The sequence below is a fragment of the Papilio machaon genome, chromosome 22, assembly GCF_912999745.1.
Source record: "Papilio machaon chromosome 22, ilPapMach1.1, whole genome shotgun sequence".
Lineage (NCBI taxonomy): Eukaryota > Metazoa > Arthropoda > Insecta > Lepidoptera > Papilionidae > Papilio > Papilio machaon.
Window position 1 is genome coordinate 1,164,566 of NC_060007.1, and position 16,995 is coordinate 1,181,560.

The following is a 16,995-nucleotide window of genomic DNA, read 5'->3' on the forward strand; positions in this document are numbered from 1 at the left end:
ACCGGTCAACCTGGCACATTCGTGCAAAAGATGTTATTGCTGGCTCTACTACTATTAATTTGGGTTATTAGCTGTTTATCTTAATCTAAACGATTTCCACCGTCGTAGTACCTTAACGGTAATGTGCTATCTCAGAGTTTTCAATTGGAATGAAAGAGACGGTAAATGTAATTCGATAGAGGAAACTAGAATAATAAATAATTAATTATAGACACAGATATACGTTTGACTGTTGACTAAAAATAGCTTGCAATGTATAAATTCCGACGCAGTTACGTCGTGCCCCACTTGGCAATGAACTTGCTAAAGACTTCTTCCGTATACAAGTGCCATACCGGTATAGAATCATCATCATCATCAGCTCATTATACGTCCCCACTGAGGGGCTCGGAGCATACCCAAAGTCAGGCGTGACAAGTCAACCAAGTTTAATTTCTTTGCAAATATGTGCAGGTAGCATCACGATGTTTTCCTTCGGCGAAAGAACGTCGGGTAATTTTAAAACACATTGTTACATGGTGGGATTCGAACTCAGGACCTGCAGATAACAAGTCAAGTCCTCGTTCCCCTAAGCCACCGATGTTCGTTATAGAATAGCTTTGCTCTAACTCATGCTTTAAAGAGTTACATCTCTTAAAAGATTTCATAAGATATTTTCTTTATTGCCTTACAATTTCTTATCAGAGATGTCAATCATTCAAGTATTTTTATCGTACGCTTGTTTATCTATAAGCACTTGATATTATTTGATAATGTATTTCACTCATAACTTATTTCTACAATAATGGAATGAAGTCCGTATCTTATTTATTATAGTGTAAACATTTGCGGATCCACCTCGGACCTCCACTTTACCAGCTAATGAACCACAAATCCTTTTAAAGTAGTATTGATTCGATTATTATTCGACGAGTTTATTGCGAAGTTATGAAATGTAAACATGAAATTAAAGTTAGTGTTAGTCACTTATTATAGTACTTTTATGGAAGCTTAGATAATTTGATTAATGAAATTATGCGACAGTTACAACAATGATATGTTATCCTGACATGAACCTTTGTCATTATTTTGGTTAGGAATGACTAATGCGATGTAATTTGGCGGACGCGAAGTCTAGTTGTGTTAATGATAAAACACAGATTGTATCAACATAACATGACGTAGCGATTATATTGGAATATGTTGGATTATTTGGAAGACAATTATGTTGCCGTGCGCTACTGTGACTAAAATCTCTGTCTAAAATATATTGTCATCCTTGTCATTATTTTTATATGTTTTAAACGGAGATTTTGGTCTTAGAAATCCACAGTTTTATTTTCCTCTAAATGTTAATAAATTAGGTACCATTTACACGAAAACAAAGGCTGTGTTGACACAATCGTTAGCTTTTAGCAAACTATATTATATGCAATTTCAATATTGTTTCTTTATATCACGTAAAAAAATATTCTTCCAAGCATTTTTTTATAAAATTCGTCTTTCACGTGAATAGCCCGTCGGGAACAAAAACGATTCCGCCCTTGGTACGCAATTTATACGATCTCCCGGGAATAATATCGCTTGTTATAGAAGAGTATTGGCAATCTATAGACACGAATTATTAAGGATAAATTGGTCCAGGAAAACAATTTTATATTCTCTCTCTGTGTCGGTCCCTCATTTCTGAGGATCGTGGTCAGCATGTGCAGGGTCGCATCTGGAGCGGATGATATGCCTCCACCGGCTCCTGTCCAGCGCGTCTCTCACGACGGTATAAAATTTTGTGGACGACAACTCCTTCATTTGGTCAGTCCATCTTGTTGGTGAGCGGCCGCGTGGTCTTTTTCCTTGAGTGTTGCCAACGACAATAAGTTTTTCTAGACTTTCGTCTCCTCTGCAATTTCTCCTCTCAATTTTATATTAAACCAACTAAATTAGTTGCATTGTTGGAAATAGTAGCAAAGTAATAAATCTCTGTATATAAAAGAAAGTCGTGTTAGTTACACTATTTATAACTCAAGAACGGCTGAATCGATTTGACTGAAAATTGGTGGGCAGGTAGCTTAGAACCAGGAAACGGACATAGGATAATTTTTACCCCGTTTTCTATTTTTTATTCCGCGCGGACGGAGTCGCGGGTAAAAGCTAATCTATATATACAAAAGAAAGTCGTGTTAGTTACACTATTTATAACTCAAGAACGGCTGAATCGATTTGACTGAAAATTGGTGGGCAGGTAGCTTAGAACCAGGAAACGGACATAGGATAATTTTTACCCCGTTTTCTATTTTTTATTCCGCGCTGACGGAGTCGCGGCTAAAAGCTAGTACATCATATAAACGTGAAATACGGTATGAATATTAAAATGGGATAATCTTTATTAGAACGGGCGCAAACCAGTTTTGTTTTTGACTGTGAGGGTGCTACTACAAACCAGATTTCGTGTGCATATAAATTGTGTACTAAATTTTATATTACATCATGAACGTTACGAAATTTGTATAAGTGGGTCGTATATATGTATGCAATGTAAATATCTTAAAACTTAAATTATACCTGATACCAATGTTGTCGACTTCTAATTTCCTTTTTATTAAATTTACTAACTAACTTTAAAAACTAATTTTAATAGAATTGATCCATTTAAAGAACAGTTTCGTATAAAATACAATGTAATTAGGTCGAGCGGGGAGGATAATAAATTCGGTGTTAATTGTGCTGTATTTTTATGAGTTGCGAGATGACACGGTGGCGGGCATAGGTGGGCACAGTTAATCAAAAAGTTAACTTCGTTAATCGTTAATTCGTTAAATAAAAATTTAACTTCGTTAATCGTTAAAGCGTTTAATTTAAGAAAATTTAACGCAAGTTAAAGTTAACAGTTAAAGTTAATTTTGGTTTATATTACGAATATAGGGCGCAAGCGGGAAATGGCCATACGAATAATCTCCGAATCATATGGACTGATTTAGTCGAGACTTTCTATAGAACTTAGGCTATTTTTTTACTGCGCTTACGAAATCTCGGGCGAGCGCTAATCCTATCTATAGTTTAGTTATATAATATACTCAAATAAAATTTTGACGATTGGGGTGATGTACTACTGCCTGTACGATATTAATGACATAGCATGCACTAGTTACACACACTTATAATATAGCTGATTATTTAGATAAAGGAGAAAAATGCATAGGTGTATTCTTAGACCTTCAAAAAGCATTTGATACTGTGTCAGTGCCAGTCCTCGTAACGCGGCTTCAGAATGTGGGAATAAGAGGCACACCTCTCTCTTGGTTTAAAGACTTCATGAGCAACAGAATACAACGAGTTCGTGTTGGATCTTTCATAAGTGAGGCAGCTTCCTGCTCCTACGGAATTCCACAGGGAAGTACGATCGGACCGACGCTATTTCTAGCTTATATCAACGAGCTATGTAATATGGAGCTCCCTAACGCTGAAATTCTCATGTTTGCCGACGACACTGTGATACTATTTCATGGAAAATCCTGGGATACAGTCGAAAGTTTTGCTAATAGTGGCCTTACACGCATCTCGCAATGGTTAGAAAATAGCTTACTTACGATAAACACGACAAAGACAAAATATCTAGCTTTCCATAAAATGGTTCACACAAAACCTCCCCAAGATTTTACCATTACTATGCATCAAGCTCCATGTAATAGAAATTCAAACAAAACAATATATTGCACCTGCCCAGCCATAGAAAGAACAAATAGTATTAAATACCTGGGAGTCATTCTAGATGATAAATTAAACTGGGGTCTCCACATAAACAAATTAGCGAGACGAATCAGGAGGCTAATATATGTTTTTAAAAAATTGAGAGAGGTCGCCAGCCCTGAGCTCTTGATTACAACATATAAAGCTCTTTGCCATTGTATTATTAACTATTGCATTTGCTCTTGGGGTGGAGCCTCTAAAACTTATTTACTTGAAGCTGAAAGAGCGCAACGGGCCTTACTCAAAGTAATACTTAAACTTTCATTCCGATATCCCACCTCTGAGCTTTATAAAAAGTCTAAAATTATGAGTGTTAGAAAATGTTACATATTTGAGTGTATTAAGAACTATCATCGTAATGGAAACAGAACGTTAACAGGAAATAAAAGAAGACACATATCTCCGATGCCCGTAGTTAGAACTTCAATGGCAAGAAAACAATACAATTTTCAAGCACCTAGATTATACAACCTACTTAACCAAAAACACAATGTGTATAATTTAAACTACTATAAAATGAAACAACATGCAAAAAATTGGCTAAACAACCTAGATTACAGAGATTGTGAAAATCTTATAAGTATTGAAGAGTGAGAACTTAAAATGAAATAGAAAAAAAAACATATTACAAATGTCTCATAAAAAGAAAAAACTAGTTGCTAATTTATCTATTGTTATCTATCTATAGTTATACGCACATCTGACATATTCATAGGGATACATTCACACACCAACATTCCCACACACACGCACACTCAAACATAGGTACACATCACACACGCACACACACACATACACACGCACACACACACACACATACACACGCACCAATCTAAAACACACGTATGCAAAAAAAAAAACGAAAATAAGTTAGTTATATCTTTTTTTTTTCTTTTAATGTTTGTTTTTTTTTGAAAATTTCATAAATGATTGTTTTCTTTTCTATTATCACTAAATGCAAAATTAATTTAATGATGATGATAATGGGGGAAGGGATTGGCTCCTGAAACACAGGGCTTTGCCTTAGTTCAGGAACCAAGGCTTCCACATAATTGTGTATATGAGTGTTACAATAAAGCAGTTAAAGCAGTTACTTATATACTTCACTGACAATGATGGACAATTGACCTTTTCAGTCATTTTTTTATCGACCATCCATCTTCACGGAATTAGAGAACTAACTAAATTTAGACAACACAAGTTTTCTATTAAACAGTGAGACATACTCGTATTATGGTAATATTCAAAAGAATATCAATCTCAAATCTCAAACAAAATGCAGTAAGAAGGGACATAAACGTAAGTATGTTTAATACATCTCAAATATAAAATGTCACCTATTTACTTCGGCCGACACCGACTGCGAAATAACAATAATTATACAATATAGATATGTTACAAGAAAGAAGAGAACTTTCTTTAGAGTTTAGAGGGTTTTCATGACATTATTTTGTTACTTTTCCGTGCATTTTGTTTGAGATTGTTTTTTATGTTATTGTAAAGGTCACTTGTGCCGACGACATTTCATATATTAATTTTAGTATAACACAATTTAACATTATTTCACAATTATTTTATCTTTTTCCTCATTCTTTCTCGTTTTATCGTATACTTTTTTTTTGTAAACAAACAAATTATCTTCGCTATTGTCTTTGTGCAGCGCACGTGCATCCCCGACCATTAGAAGGGTTGGGGCCATAAATCCATCGAGTTCGTTATCGTATTCTCTGTGCGGCTGTCCATTTGATCCTTTGTTCATATTTTTAAAATGCAAAATTATTTTTCGTTGACTATGAAGAAGCCCCAAAAAAGCAAAGGACGGTAATAAACACCTAAATCCCTTTTGTTTTTGAGGAACGTTTATTGCGTGCACATTTCGTCTTTCGTATTTTTAAATTTATTTTTCATTGTTTGTTTCTTATCTACGCAATGACAAAAAAATCCTATTTGTACGCTTTTTCAAATGAACCATAAACGATTTTTTTTTATATTTTTTGCTGTCTTTAAACTTCAATATTAAAATAAACATTTTCGTCGCCAACAAAATTTAGTTGTAATTTAGTTACGACGTTGAAGAGTTATGCACACTTGATTATTTTGATTGCAATTCAACGCAGTGTTTATCTTTTTTACTAGATTTTTGCGTTTCACGTATAAGACAAAGTGTATAATTATTGTATTTAGAATAAAGTACTTTCGTACCTTATGTTGGTTTTATAACAAAATCATGTTCTAAAAAAAAAGTGATGTTAAATAAATGAAAACCAGTTTTAATGTGAATAAAATGTAATATAGACTTTTCGAGATATTTGTGTAAATGTGAAATAATTAATAAACTTTGAAGGTGTCTAGCGCCTAAACATCGCAATATTTGACAGGGGTAAGTTTGGTTAAATCGTCACTATTTTCTAACAAGGATTCTGCGGTACTCTTTTGATCACGTCTATCCCGGCCGCTCGGTGTATTGTATAACCTACATACACTCGCACTCGCTCGTTCTCGTTCTCTCTCGTTCTCGGTCACCATTCGACTCGCCGACGGTCCCCGAACATAGCCGAACTTACGAATATAGCCTGATGCATAATTTAAATAAAATGACAACACGTCAATAAGTGTCTATTGTTACAATTAACGGACTAAATTAACGGAAGTGAAATTTAACGGAAGTTAACAAGAGCGTTAACACTTTTTGAATTTAACTTAAAAGTTAATCCGTTAAGGAAAATGTTAACTTCGTTAATTAACGATTAACGGATTAACGAGTTAATGCCCAGCTCTGGTGGCGGGGAATTAAAACTAATTTTGTCGAGCTTTGATACATTTAAACACTGATTGTATGTACAGACTTCTTTGTGGTAATGTTACACTGTTCTTTATGTTTTATCAAGCTAAATTTATGTCATGGAAATGTCAATTGGACACAGCTATGTATTTAGCGAAAAAAAGGAGTTTTGGTTGCTGTTTTTGGGTTTTGTTCTTTAACTAGGCAGTATTTTTATTATGTTGTAGGATACTCCTTATATTATGTATATAAGTTTTAAAATATAATGTCATATACATATACGAGTTTGGTTTTTCGTATTTTCCTCTTTTGTTGCGCGAAAAACAATAACCTGAAAGCAATTGTAGCGACGGGTCCCGTTTTATCGTTTCCTGTGGGAATTCGCGGAATCACATGTCGTTTGTGTCGGGCCCCGGGATCAGAATTACTTACACCCTCCTCACAACATCAGAAAGGCCGGATATGAGTGGATTAGGTTTTTTATTGTTGGTCGTTAGGTGAACCTTTTTTGTTTTATGTCTGTTCCGTTTGTACCTTTTATACTTTCAATAAATGTGTCAGTTTAACTTTGTCCAATAATTTAGTGCGATGCTTTAAAATTGTAGACCAATATTTTTGCACTATTACCTTGAAACTTCAGAAAAAATGCTTTAACAAAACCCTTGGTACACGATGTCAAGTTTTGCAGTGCAAAAAGCGAGGCGACACGCGCCGCTACCCGTGTTTGTTGTTACTCAAGATAATAACGTCCACTATATAGTTATCAGACTAAAGTAATGACCTATTCCCCCAAGATTACTCAAGTTCTGTCACTTACACACGAGCAGCTTGTCGGCTTCAAGCTCCTGATGATATAGACATCTCAAAATTAAAATGTGCTATATAACAATAGAAATGTTGCAAAAGATATCGAAATTTGATATTTTTCTGCGCATCCCGTTAATTTGCCAATACTGTGTACAAATGTCTATGTAATCGTTTTTATGCGAATTACGATTGTGTTCGTTCAAAACTGTGCGTAATTGTTAATGATGAGTAAAAACAGCAAAAAATGATCTTTGTGACTTGCACGAACAAAGCTTTGTGTTCAATAGCTATAATATGTAATGATTTACAACGAGGTCACACACAATTATATGCGTAATACATTTGCGTACGTATAATGAAACAAAACTAACAAAAAGGTTTTGTTTTGGAATACAAATTACACTTGACAAAAAAAAAAACATATAGCCTTTCATATCCATACAACGGTATATAAAATAAATATGACTACAGTGTTATTGATTGTTCACCATTTTGCACATTAGTTTCTGTAATAACTCGTTAAGAAATCTTACTAATATTATAAATGCGTATTTTTAAATGGATGTTTGTTTGAAGGCATCTACAAAACGGTTTAACGGATCTTGATGGAATTTGGCATCAATATAGAACATAGGCTACTTATTAGGTTTTTTTAATTGCGCGCGGACGGAGTCCCGGGCGACAGTTAGTATTACATGTATAATACAGTGAACACTACCCGAATAACAAAAAAAAAAATCACGTAAGCATATTATAGTGTAGGATAAGGTATAGTAGATCAGTGGTGTTGAATCGATAACCTGTCGGTTGCACGGGCAACGACAAACATGCCATGGTTGTTGACGTCACAGCGTGGAAAGGGTTAACGAACCTGTACTAAAGCGAAATTACGAATCATGTACCGTAAGATATTGTTCTACTACAACAGAAATATGAATAAGTTATTCCTAAACCAATGCATATCTTTAATCTACAGTAAGTATTGATTCTAGTATTAAATCTTTTTACAACGATACTAAGTTTAAATAACGTGTCACAGTTTCCAGTCTAATTCTTTAGGCCAAGCGAAACCATACGAGGGGAGGTCCAAAAGTTCGCGGAATGAAAGGGTTGTCAATGAAATATAACAATAAATTTATTTTTCCTTTTCAATATAATCACCCTTAAGTCCAATACATTTATTCGATCTATGAATTAATTTTTCTAAACCATCGAAAAAATATTTTTTGTCTTTGGCCTCAAAATGGGCCGAAATTGCCTCCTTCACTTCATTATCGTCGGAAAATTTCCTTCCCCTTAGCTCTTTTTTTAAATTTGGAAATAAATAAAAATCGCTAGGAGCCAGGTCTGGACTGTAGGGTGGGTGAACAAGTGGTTCGAACCCATGTGTGTGCAGAGCAGCCATGGCAACTCGGCTCTTGTGAACCGGCGCGTTGTCTTGCAAAAGCAACACACCCTTGGCCAATTTTCCTCGACGTTTTTCTTTAATTGACTCCTTTAACTTTTCTAATATGAGTGCGTAGTATTCTCCGGTTATAGTGGTACCTTTTTCTTTATAATCAATGAGTAATATTCCCTTACAATCCCAAAAAACAGTGGCCATCAACTTTCCCGCCGATTCTGACACCTTGAATTTTTTGGGAGGTGGTGTACCCTTTTTGTGCCATTGCATGGACTCCTGTTTGGACTCAGGTTCAAAGTGATGAACCCATGTTTCATCTCCAGTAACAATCCGCTCCAAAATCTGCACGGGCTCGTCTCCACACAACTCCAAAAAGTGCTTAGACGCGTCGACGCGCTGCTGTTTTTGAAGCGGCGTGAGCATTCTCGGCACCCATCTTGCACTGACTTTTGTCATGCCCAGGTGGTCGTGCAGGATACGCAAAATAGTTGTATCTGATACTCCAACAAATGCAGATAATTGTTTCTTCTTCAAACGTGTGTCTTCGAGTACAAGTTTTTCGACTTTTTCGACGATGTCTGATGTGGTGGCGTCAGCTGGCCGCCCAGAGCGAGAGTCGTCTTCAATTGAATCTCGACCATGTTTAAAAAGACCATGCCACTTATAAACCATTGTTTTACCAGGGCACTGATCTCCATAAACGGCTTCCATTTCATTTAAAATGGTTTGAACGTTTTTTCCTTGCTTGGTAAGGAATTTTATCACAGCGCGATGTTCAATTTTCTCCATAGTTGCAGTTTGCTTCCGGATTGACTTGTTCAGCAGGCGAGTACTCGTAAACGAATGGCACTATAGGGTTGAAATGTTATATATATACTAATTATGAGTGCCCAATTAGTATGACACTAAGCGAGCTACCCTATCCCCACTCCATCCCCTCCATTCCGCGAACTTTTGGACCTCCCCTCGTACCAATAAAGTTTTATACGTTTAAATGTACCCTGTTTAATATAAATAAATAAAATAAAAATGTATAAGAATCGAATAGCGTAATCTGAATCGATAAGAAGTTCCTAAGAGAAAAGATTTCGTGCGTTTGTTATATCAGATTGCAATATAAAAAAGTAAATATAAAGGCATTCCATCGTAATCGTTATGTATTCGAGAGACAGCGGCTCTTCAATCGATCTTTATGCATATTCGTTACATTTGCGCTTGCGACTTGTTTATATTGACCAATTTGAACGTTTTATTGCTCGATGTATTTCGTAATTTGCGCGATTTAATTAGTTTCATTTGATAGCGGTCGCCAGTGACTTCGTATACGAAGGACTGAAAAAAGTTGCCTATATTTTTCCGTACGCATCAGCTACCTTTCCATTAAACCGTCAAAATCGGTTCAGCCATTCCACAGATTATCGCGATTATAGACTTGCGGACAGACAGACAGGTAGATAAAATGTTAAAAAAAAATCTTTTGTTATCAGACAAAAACATGATATTCGGTAAATATCGATTGATTTTTTGATGTTACATACCGACATTACAATTTTATTAATATGTATATAGATGTTCGGTTATATCTTTTAAGATAAATTTAGGAATTATTCACTGGTTCAAATCTTTTAAAAGCAGGAGATAAAAAAAGAAAATTCTTCCTTCTTAAAGAATCACAACTTTTAACCTTTTCTAAATATAGAATGTATTGCAATCCTTGTGGTAAATTGCACAAATTTGATAGAAAAGTCGAGTCTTCGACGAAAACCTGATAAATTAAAAAAAATTATAATTACTAGCTTTTACCCGCGACTCCGTCCGCGTGGAATAAAAATTAGAAAACGGGGTAAAAATTATCCTATGTCCGTTTCCTGGTTCTAAGCTACCTGCCCACCAATTTTCAGTCAAATCGATTCAGCCGTTCTTGAGTTATAAATAGTGTAACTAACACGACTTTCTTTTATATACATAGTTCAATTAATGTCTATCCAATAATTAAGCGACCGTAGCGATCGTATTTATAATTAAAATCAAATGATTTACCCAATATCAGTTAACGTTAGTTAGTAATTGTAATTAGTTAGAAAACGTTGAGGTATTGTTCCGTAGCTGTATGGATATGTAGGGCGCTTCGTCCGCGACCACTATTGTATGAGTACCGGTGACGAATGCACAATGACATCGACTATACTTTGCAATAGATATTGAAAAGTACAGTCGGGGTTGGCATCTTGTGCGGCTACAATGCGGCAAACTTATTTGACCCGGTTCCCCGTGACAGTGTCACAAGATCCTTGTCCTGTAGCTGTCTTGTATTGTTTTGTGTCATTTTCTATACGTTTATTTTTTAAAGCGCCACTCTCACATGACAAGAATTTTTATTTAAAATACTAAAATGAATTCTAGTTTACGAATTTATTTATCTAGTTTCACCTTGAATTAGTTTAATAAATAGATCGCCTTGAGAATCTATATATATAAAAGAAAGTTGTGTTAGTTACACTTTTTATAACTCAAGAACGGCTGAATCGATTTGACTGAAAATTGGTGGGCAGGTAGCTTAGAACCAGGAAACGGACAGGATAATTTTTACCCCGTTTTCTATTTTTTATTCTGCGCGGACGGAGTCGCCGGTAAAAGCTAGTAATAAATAAATTTTATTTCCCTACTAAGCTATATAAAACTATTTTTTGTCCTTTGACTGCTCAATGTATACATATTTTTGTTTTTATTGTTCAACTGAAAACAATTCACCTTAGCATTCCGGAAACGTACTTCCGCACCGGAAGTTATGGCGCAGAAATCCCAAATAATCCCTCATACAAAGGGAGGAAACCCTTTATAATTTGATTTCATCTCCTTTTCATTTTCATGTAAAAAACTTACATATTTGGGGTAACTATTTTCACTGTAATTTTTATTGATTTTATGTCTTCGTGTTTTTTTTTTATTGAAGAAAATTAGTATATGTACCTACTCCATAAGTTATAATTTTATTTGACCAATCATCTTATGTTTTCAACTCTACATAGCTTTACTAGATGATTGACCAGGACTGCTTGAGACGAAATACCCGTTTAAAATATACTAGCTTTCGCCCGCGACGTCGTCCGCGCGGCATTAAAAATACTTAATAAGTATTCTATGTATTATTTCAGACTACGTTTTACATCTACGCCAAATTTCATCAAGATCCGTTAAGCCGTTCCGGAGATACCGTCACACAAACATCCATCCATTTACCTAAACATTCGCATTTATAATATTAGTAAGATTGTTACTTTATTTGTTCAAAGGGGTGACGATTTTTTTTATTCAGACATTTTGTTCTAAGAAACCCAAAGACAATCGTCTGATAAGAACTTTAAATAGAAAGTTATTATAAATTGCCATTGTTCGGTACAGATGTACTATAGTTCGTCATTGTTTGAATTTCGCGGTTGACCTTTACGGGTTTTATGTTGGTAGGTCGACTCATTTTTATTCTCCCGCACAAGCGGGTAGTTAGAAATCCCTCTCCGCTACGGACGGGCGCAGGGCCTGCGGGGGGCTTGTGCGGGGAAAGAGTGAGTCGACAGAGCGCATCGAGTCAGCATAAAAAGTGGTCGGCAGTTGGATAGCACATCGGACGTGTCTATTAATTAGCGTACAGGGTCGCTAAGTTTACGGTTCCGCGTTCGGTTCGGTAAAGGACGCGTCTATAGGGCGCTTACGGGAAGCGGTGCATCGGGTGCATCAGGAGTGCAGCATTGCTGGCGCCTTTAGACTGTATGACAGTGACTTACTTGACTCGACTGACACCGACAGAGTGACCAGGCACCTGCAGGCGGTGAACGGGGCATCGAGTAGGTAAGTGCCAGTTCATATATTTACATTATTTACGCCAGGCCTTGTGAGACGTAGTTTAAGGCAGGTTGTGCCGCGGGACCCGAACCCGTCGTGTACGGCACAATTCGATGGTAGCAGAGCGTGGTTAGGTTAACACGGAGAGACCCTCTGGCGCCCCCGCTCCGACGCCGTAGAGTGGGGCGAAGGAGGCGGCAATTCGCCGCTGCCCTTCGCCCCACAAATATGTGAGAGGAGCCCCCCCCCGTGGGCGACAACGCAGGCGGGGTCACGGAAGTAAGCTCACGCGTTCCCGTGGCCCCGCCATAATGCGTCGGAGGGCAGTCAGGTTTTAGTGGGTATTCCGGTCGCCTTCTGCGGCCGGCGAGTCCCACACTCCCTACGCCATTGCACAGCCCGGCGTAGGGGTGCGTAAATGCATTTCCTGACGTAAAAAAAAAAAAAAAAAAAAAAGGTTCGCGTCGGTTCTCTTCGGAGTAAATAGGTAACCACGCGCGCGGTTTTGGACTCGGGTTCATGGGGATGCATTGTTTAAATACGGTCGGTGGAACATTTACGGTCGCGGATCGACCGGGTACGGATTACGGATTTATTCGCGGAACAGGTAAAGCGAATTGGATGGTTACATAGATTTTATTAGGCCACTTGGTGGTAAAGCGAGCAGTGGCAACTCTCCCCCACCTCGTTTAATTTGGGTTTCGAATTACGGTTTTAGACGCAGCCAGATATCGTCTGGCTGGGGCGGGGGACTGTTCGGTACAGATTTACTATAGTTCGTCATTGTTTGAATTTCGCGGTTGACCTTTACGGGTTTTATGTTGGTAGGTCGACTCATTTTTATTCTCCCGCACAAGCGGGTAGTTAGAAATCCCTCTCCGCTACGGACGGGCGCAGGGCCTGCGGGGGGCTTGTGCGGGGAAAGAGTGAGTCGACAGAGCGCATCGAGTCAGCATAAAAAGTGGTCGGCAGTTGGATAGCACATCGGACGTGTCTATTAATTAGCGTACAGGGTCGCTAAGTTTACGGTTCCGCGTTCGGTTCGGTAAAGGACGCGTCTATAGGGCGCTTACGGGAAGCGGTGCATCGGGTGCATCAGGAGTGCAGCATTGCTGGCGCCTTTAGACTGTATGACAGTGACTTACTTGACTCGACTGACACCGACAGAGTGACCAGGCACCTGCAGGCGGTGAACGGGGCATCGAGTAGGTGAGTGCCAGTTCATATATTTACAATATTACGCCAACCATTGCGATACGTAGTCTAAGGCAGGTTGTGCCGCGGGACCCGAACCCGTCGTGTACGGCACAGCCATAGAGAATGGTTGCAGCGACTAGTTCAGCCGTTATGAACTAGTGTGTAAACACGACTCGGTTCCGGTCTGGAAGCGAGACAAATTATGCCGGAGACGTATAAGATGCCTTGTCTTGATGAATACGATGATAGAACAGGATTATATACTTTTTATCTTATGAAATACTAGTAGTTGCACGCGACTTCTTCCGCAGGGAATTTAAAAAAAACTAGATAGTAAACTCAGGCATCGTGTGCAACCCAATAGTGAAAGATTTTTTTTAAATCGTTTCAGTAGTTTCGGAACCTAATCAATGTAAACAATTAAATCTTTTCTTATAAATAACTAGCTGTCGCCCGCAACTTCGTCCGCGCGGAATAATAAAAAATTAGTAGCCTATTTGTTCTTCCACACTATATTCTACATCTCTATCAAATTGGATCGTTCAGGAGATGTTTTCAAACATCTATCCATATAAACATTCACATTTTATAATATAAGGAGGTAAGATTAGTGTGATAATCTATATATATAAAAGAAAGTCGTGTTAGTTACACTATTTATAACTCAAGAACGTCTGAATCGATTTGACTGAAAATTGGTGGGCAGGTAGCTTAGAACCAGGAAAAGGACATAGGATAATTTTTACCCCGTTTTCTATTTTTTATTCCGCGCGGACGGAGTCGCGGGTAAAAGTTAGTAGTTACAATGTTTTGTTTATGCCACTGCCTCGTGTGTATCAGTGCCTTAAACTGTCGCTTTAATTTGTAATCTATATTAGGTTTATAATTATCAGTACGCACATAGTTTATGAATGAATTTACTATTTACCTACGGCTTTATTTCGGCTGTAAACGTTTTATGGGGGTCAGTGTGCGCAGCGCGGGCGTGCTAAGATCGTTGATCTCGCTTCCATTTCGTTTGGCACACTTCCCACATGTGAGAGTCTAGATTAGGTGCTTTGAGATTATTGTTTAGATTAACACAGTATTACTAAAATATTGTTGCATACTAACTCTACTCATCACCAGCGCGGTATAAAAAAAACGTATTCAGTAGTCTATGTGTTCTTCCAGACTATGTTCTTTCTACATCTATATCAAATTTAATAGAGATCCGTAGGGCCGTTCTGCAAATACCTTCTAATAAAAATTCATACATCTATACAACTAAAAGATCGCATTTATATATATTGTATAGACATAATCTTTAAATATATAAAATTATCAATGAGTTTTGTTCTGTCTTTATTCCTACCACTACATCCCTGTGCCCGTACATCTCATACAAGTGGTATATTTATAATATCTATTTATATCCCGATATGAAATATTATGAGGGCAACAACCTAGCTAAATTGATTAATAGGGCGAGACCGGGCAAATGTTTGCTCCAATGTTGGAGCCAATTCATTTTATATTCTATTGTTCTATATATAGTTTCTAAACCGATCTTCTGGTATAATATTTATATTTGCTTTTTGTAAAAGTTTGTTTGTAAAAGATTTGACCTGTTTAAGATCCTGTTATTGTTGGGTTAGCTGTGTCAATACTTACGTGTGGTCGTTGCAAATTGTTCAAAATTATACCTTGAAACATGTGTGATAAGTGTTTTTAATTTAACCCTATATGTACGTTCGTTAGGCATGAATTTTCTTAGTATTAGATATGCTTAAAATATTTTGACTGGGGAATTCTACTAAGAAAAGATACTTTCTAATCCTTACCCTATATTTTTTTGCAACGTTGCAAAATGAAAATTATTCACAACATTAGGCAACTAGTTTGGTCCTGCAATAAATTAGCAACGTCCGACAAGGTTGTTTATCATGATAGAGGCTTTACGTAGGCCCGGGGTGGGCGCAGGCTCGTATAATGAAATTCCGTCATCGCCCCCGAATTCGAGGAGACATGGGGGTTTCTGGGGGTGTAGTCGTAAACTTTTAACACTCTTTATATATTGCGAAATAAGTTTAATGTCCTCGGAACAGGTCCTTTTGTTTAATACTTTGCTACCTATTTCCCGCGACTCTGTCTGCGCAGAATTGAAAAAAAACTCAATAAGTAGCCCATGTATTCTTCCAGACTATGTTCTACTATTGTGCCAAATTTCATAAAGATCCGTTGGGCCGTTCCGGAGTTACCTTCAAACAAATATCCATTCATCCATCTAAACATCCGATTTTATAACATTAGTATAATTTCAAAGGTCATGCTTTTAATAAAAGATGATGTCTTATTTTTTGTCATTCAAGTAGTTGAACTATGCCCACTTATGTAGCTGCTAGTCGCTCACAAATTTGTGTTAGTGATATGTAATTTGTTTGTTTTAGGACGAAGAATCCTTAGAGTCGAGCCGACCAGTCGCCAATATCACCCACCATAGCATCATGTACGCGCCTAAGTGTCTCGTTATTGTATCCAGACAGGATTACATCGATACTTTTCGGGTATGGAAATTTTATTTTGTCTTATTTTCGTATTTCAAACAATATTAATAGCAAAAGAAATATGATTCTAGCAGCACCTAATTATATGACATACTGAAACATATAATTTAATCCACTCCACAGTATGTTTTTTTTTCTGTCTTTCTAATACTCGTAGAATGAGTTCATTCGGTTATCAGGTAATGCGACTGTTTTTTTTCTTTAATTTCAAGTTGTGTAGAGTATGTAATGTTTTCAGAACTGCCTGGGTATAATCTACACTGTGTGGGTGGAGAACCTGGGCGTGCCGCTGGAGACGCTGGTGGGCAACCTGGTAGGTTGCGTGCTGGTGCCAGGCGCGGGCGGGCCGCAGGTTCGCTTCAGTATCGGCGCCGGCGACAGGCAGGCGCTGCAGCCGCCCGCCGCGCCGCCTATGCCCGTTACTCACACTGCTGTACACATGCTGCTGCGCCTGCTAGGTATGTGCGCGCGCACCTTTATACTACAAAGTTGACTTTACGGTCGAAATATATCACTTTCCGTTGTGTTGTTTATCTTGATGAATGTATCTGGTTATATGTTTTCAAAGTTGCAAAATATTTACTTGTTTAAATTATTTATTTTTTATATTTTTCCGTCTATCCCATAGATTTGACATCGAGACATCTCGCATTTTGGTTGCTAGGGTATATTTATTTTTAAAGGTGTTTAAAAAGTTA

General features: G+C 37.4%; 1 protein-coding gene across 1 annotated transcript in view; it reads left to right on the top strand.

The window, feature by feature from the left end:
• The window catches only part of LOC106719365 (myotubularin-related protein 5), a 51,680-nt gene that overhangs the window by 13,586 nt on the left and 21,099 nt on the right, over positions 1–16,995 (top strand). Inside the window, exons 4-5 of the mRNA XM_045683622.1 lie at positions 16,181–16,297; positions 16,536–16,755. Of these exons, the coding sequence (XP_045539578.1) occupies positions 16,181–16,297; positions 16,536–16,755 (337 nt within the window). The remainder of the gene's footprint in view (positions 1–16,180; positions 16,298–16,535; positions 16,756–16,995) is intronic.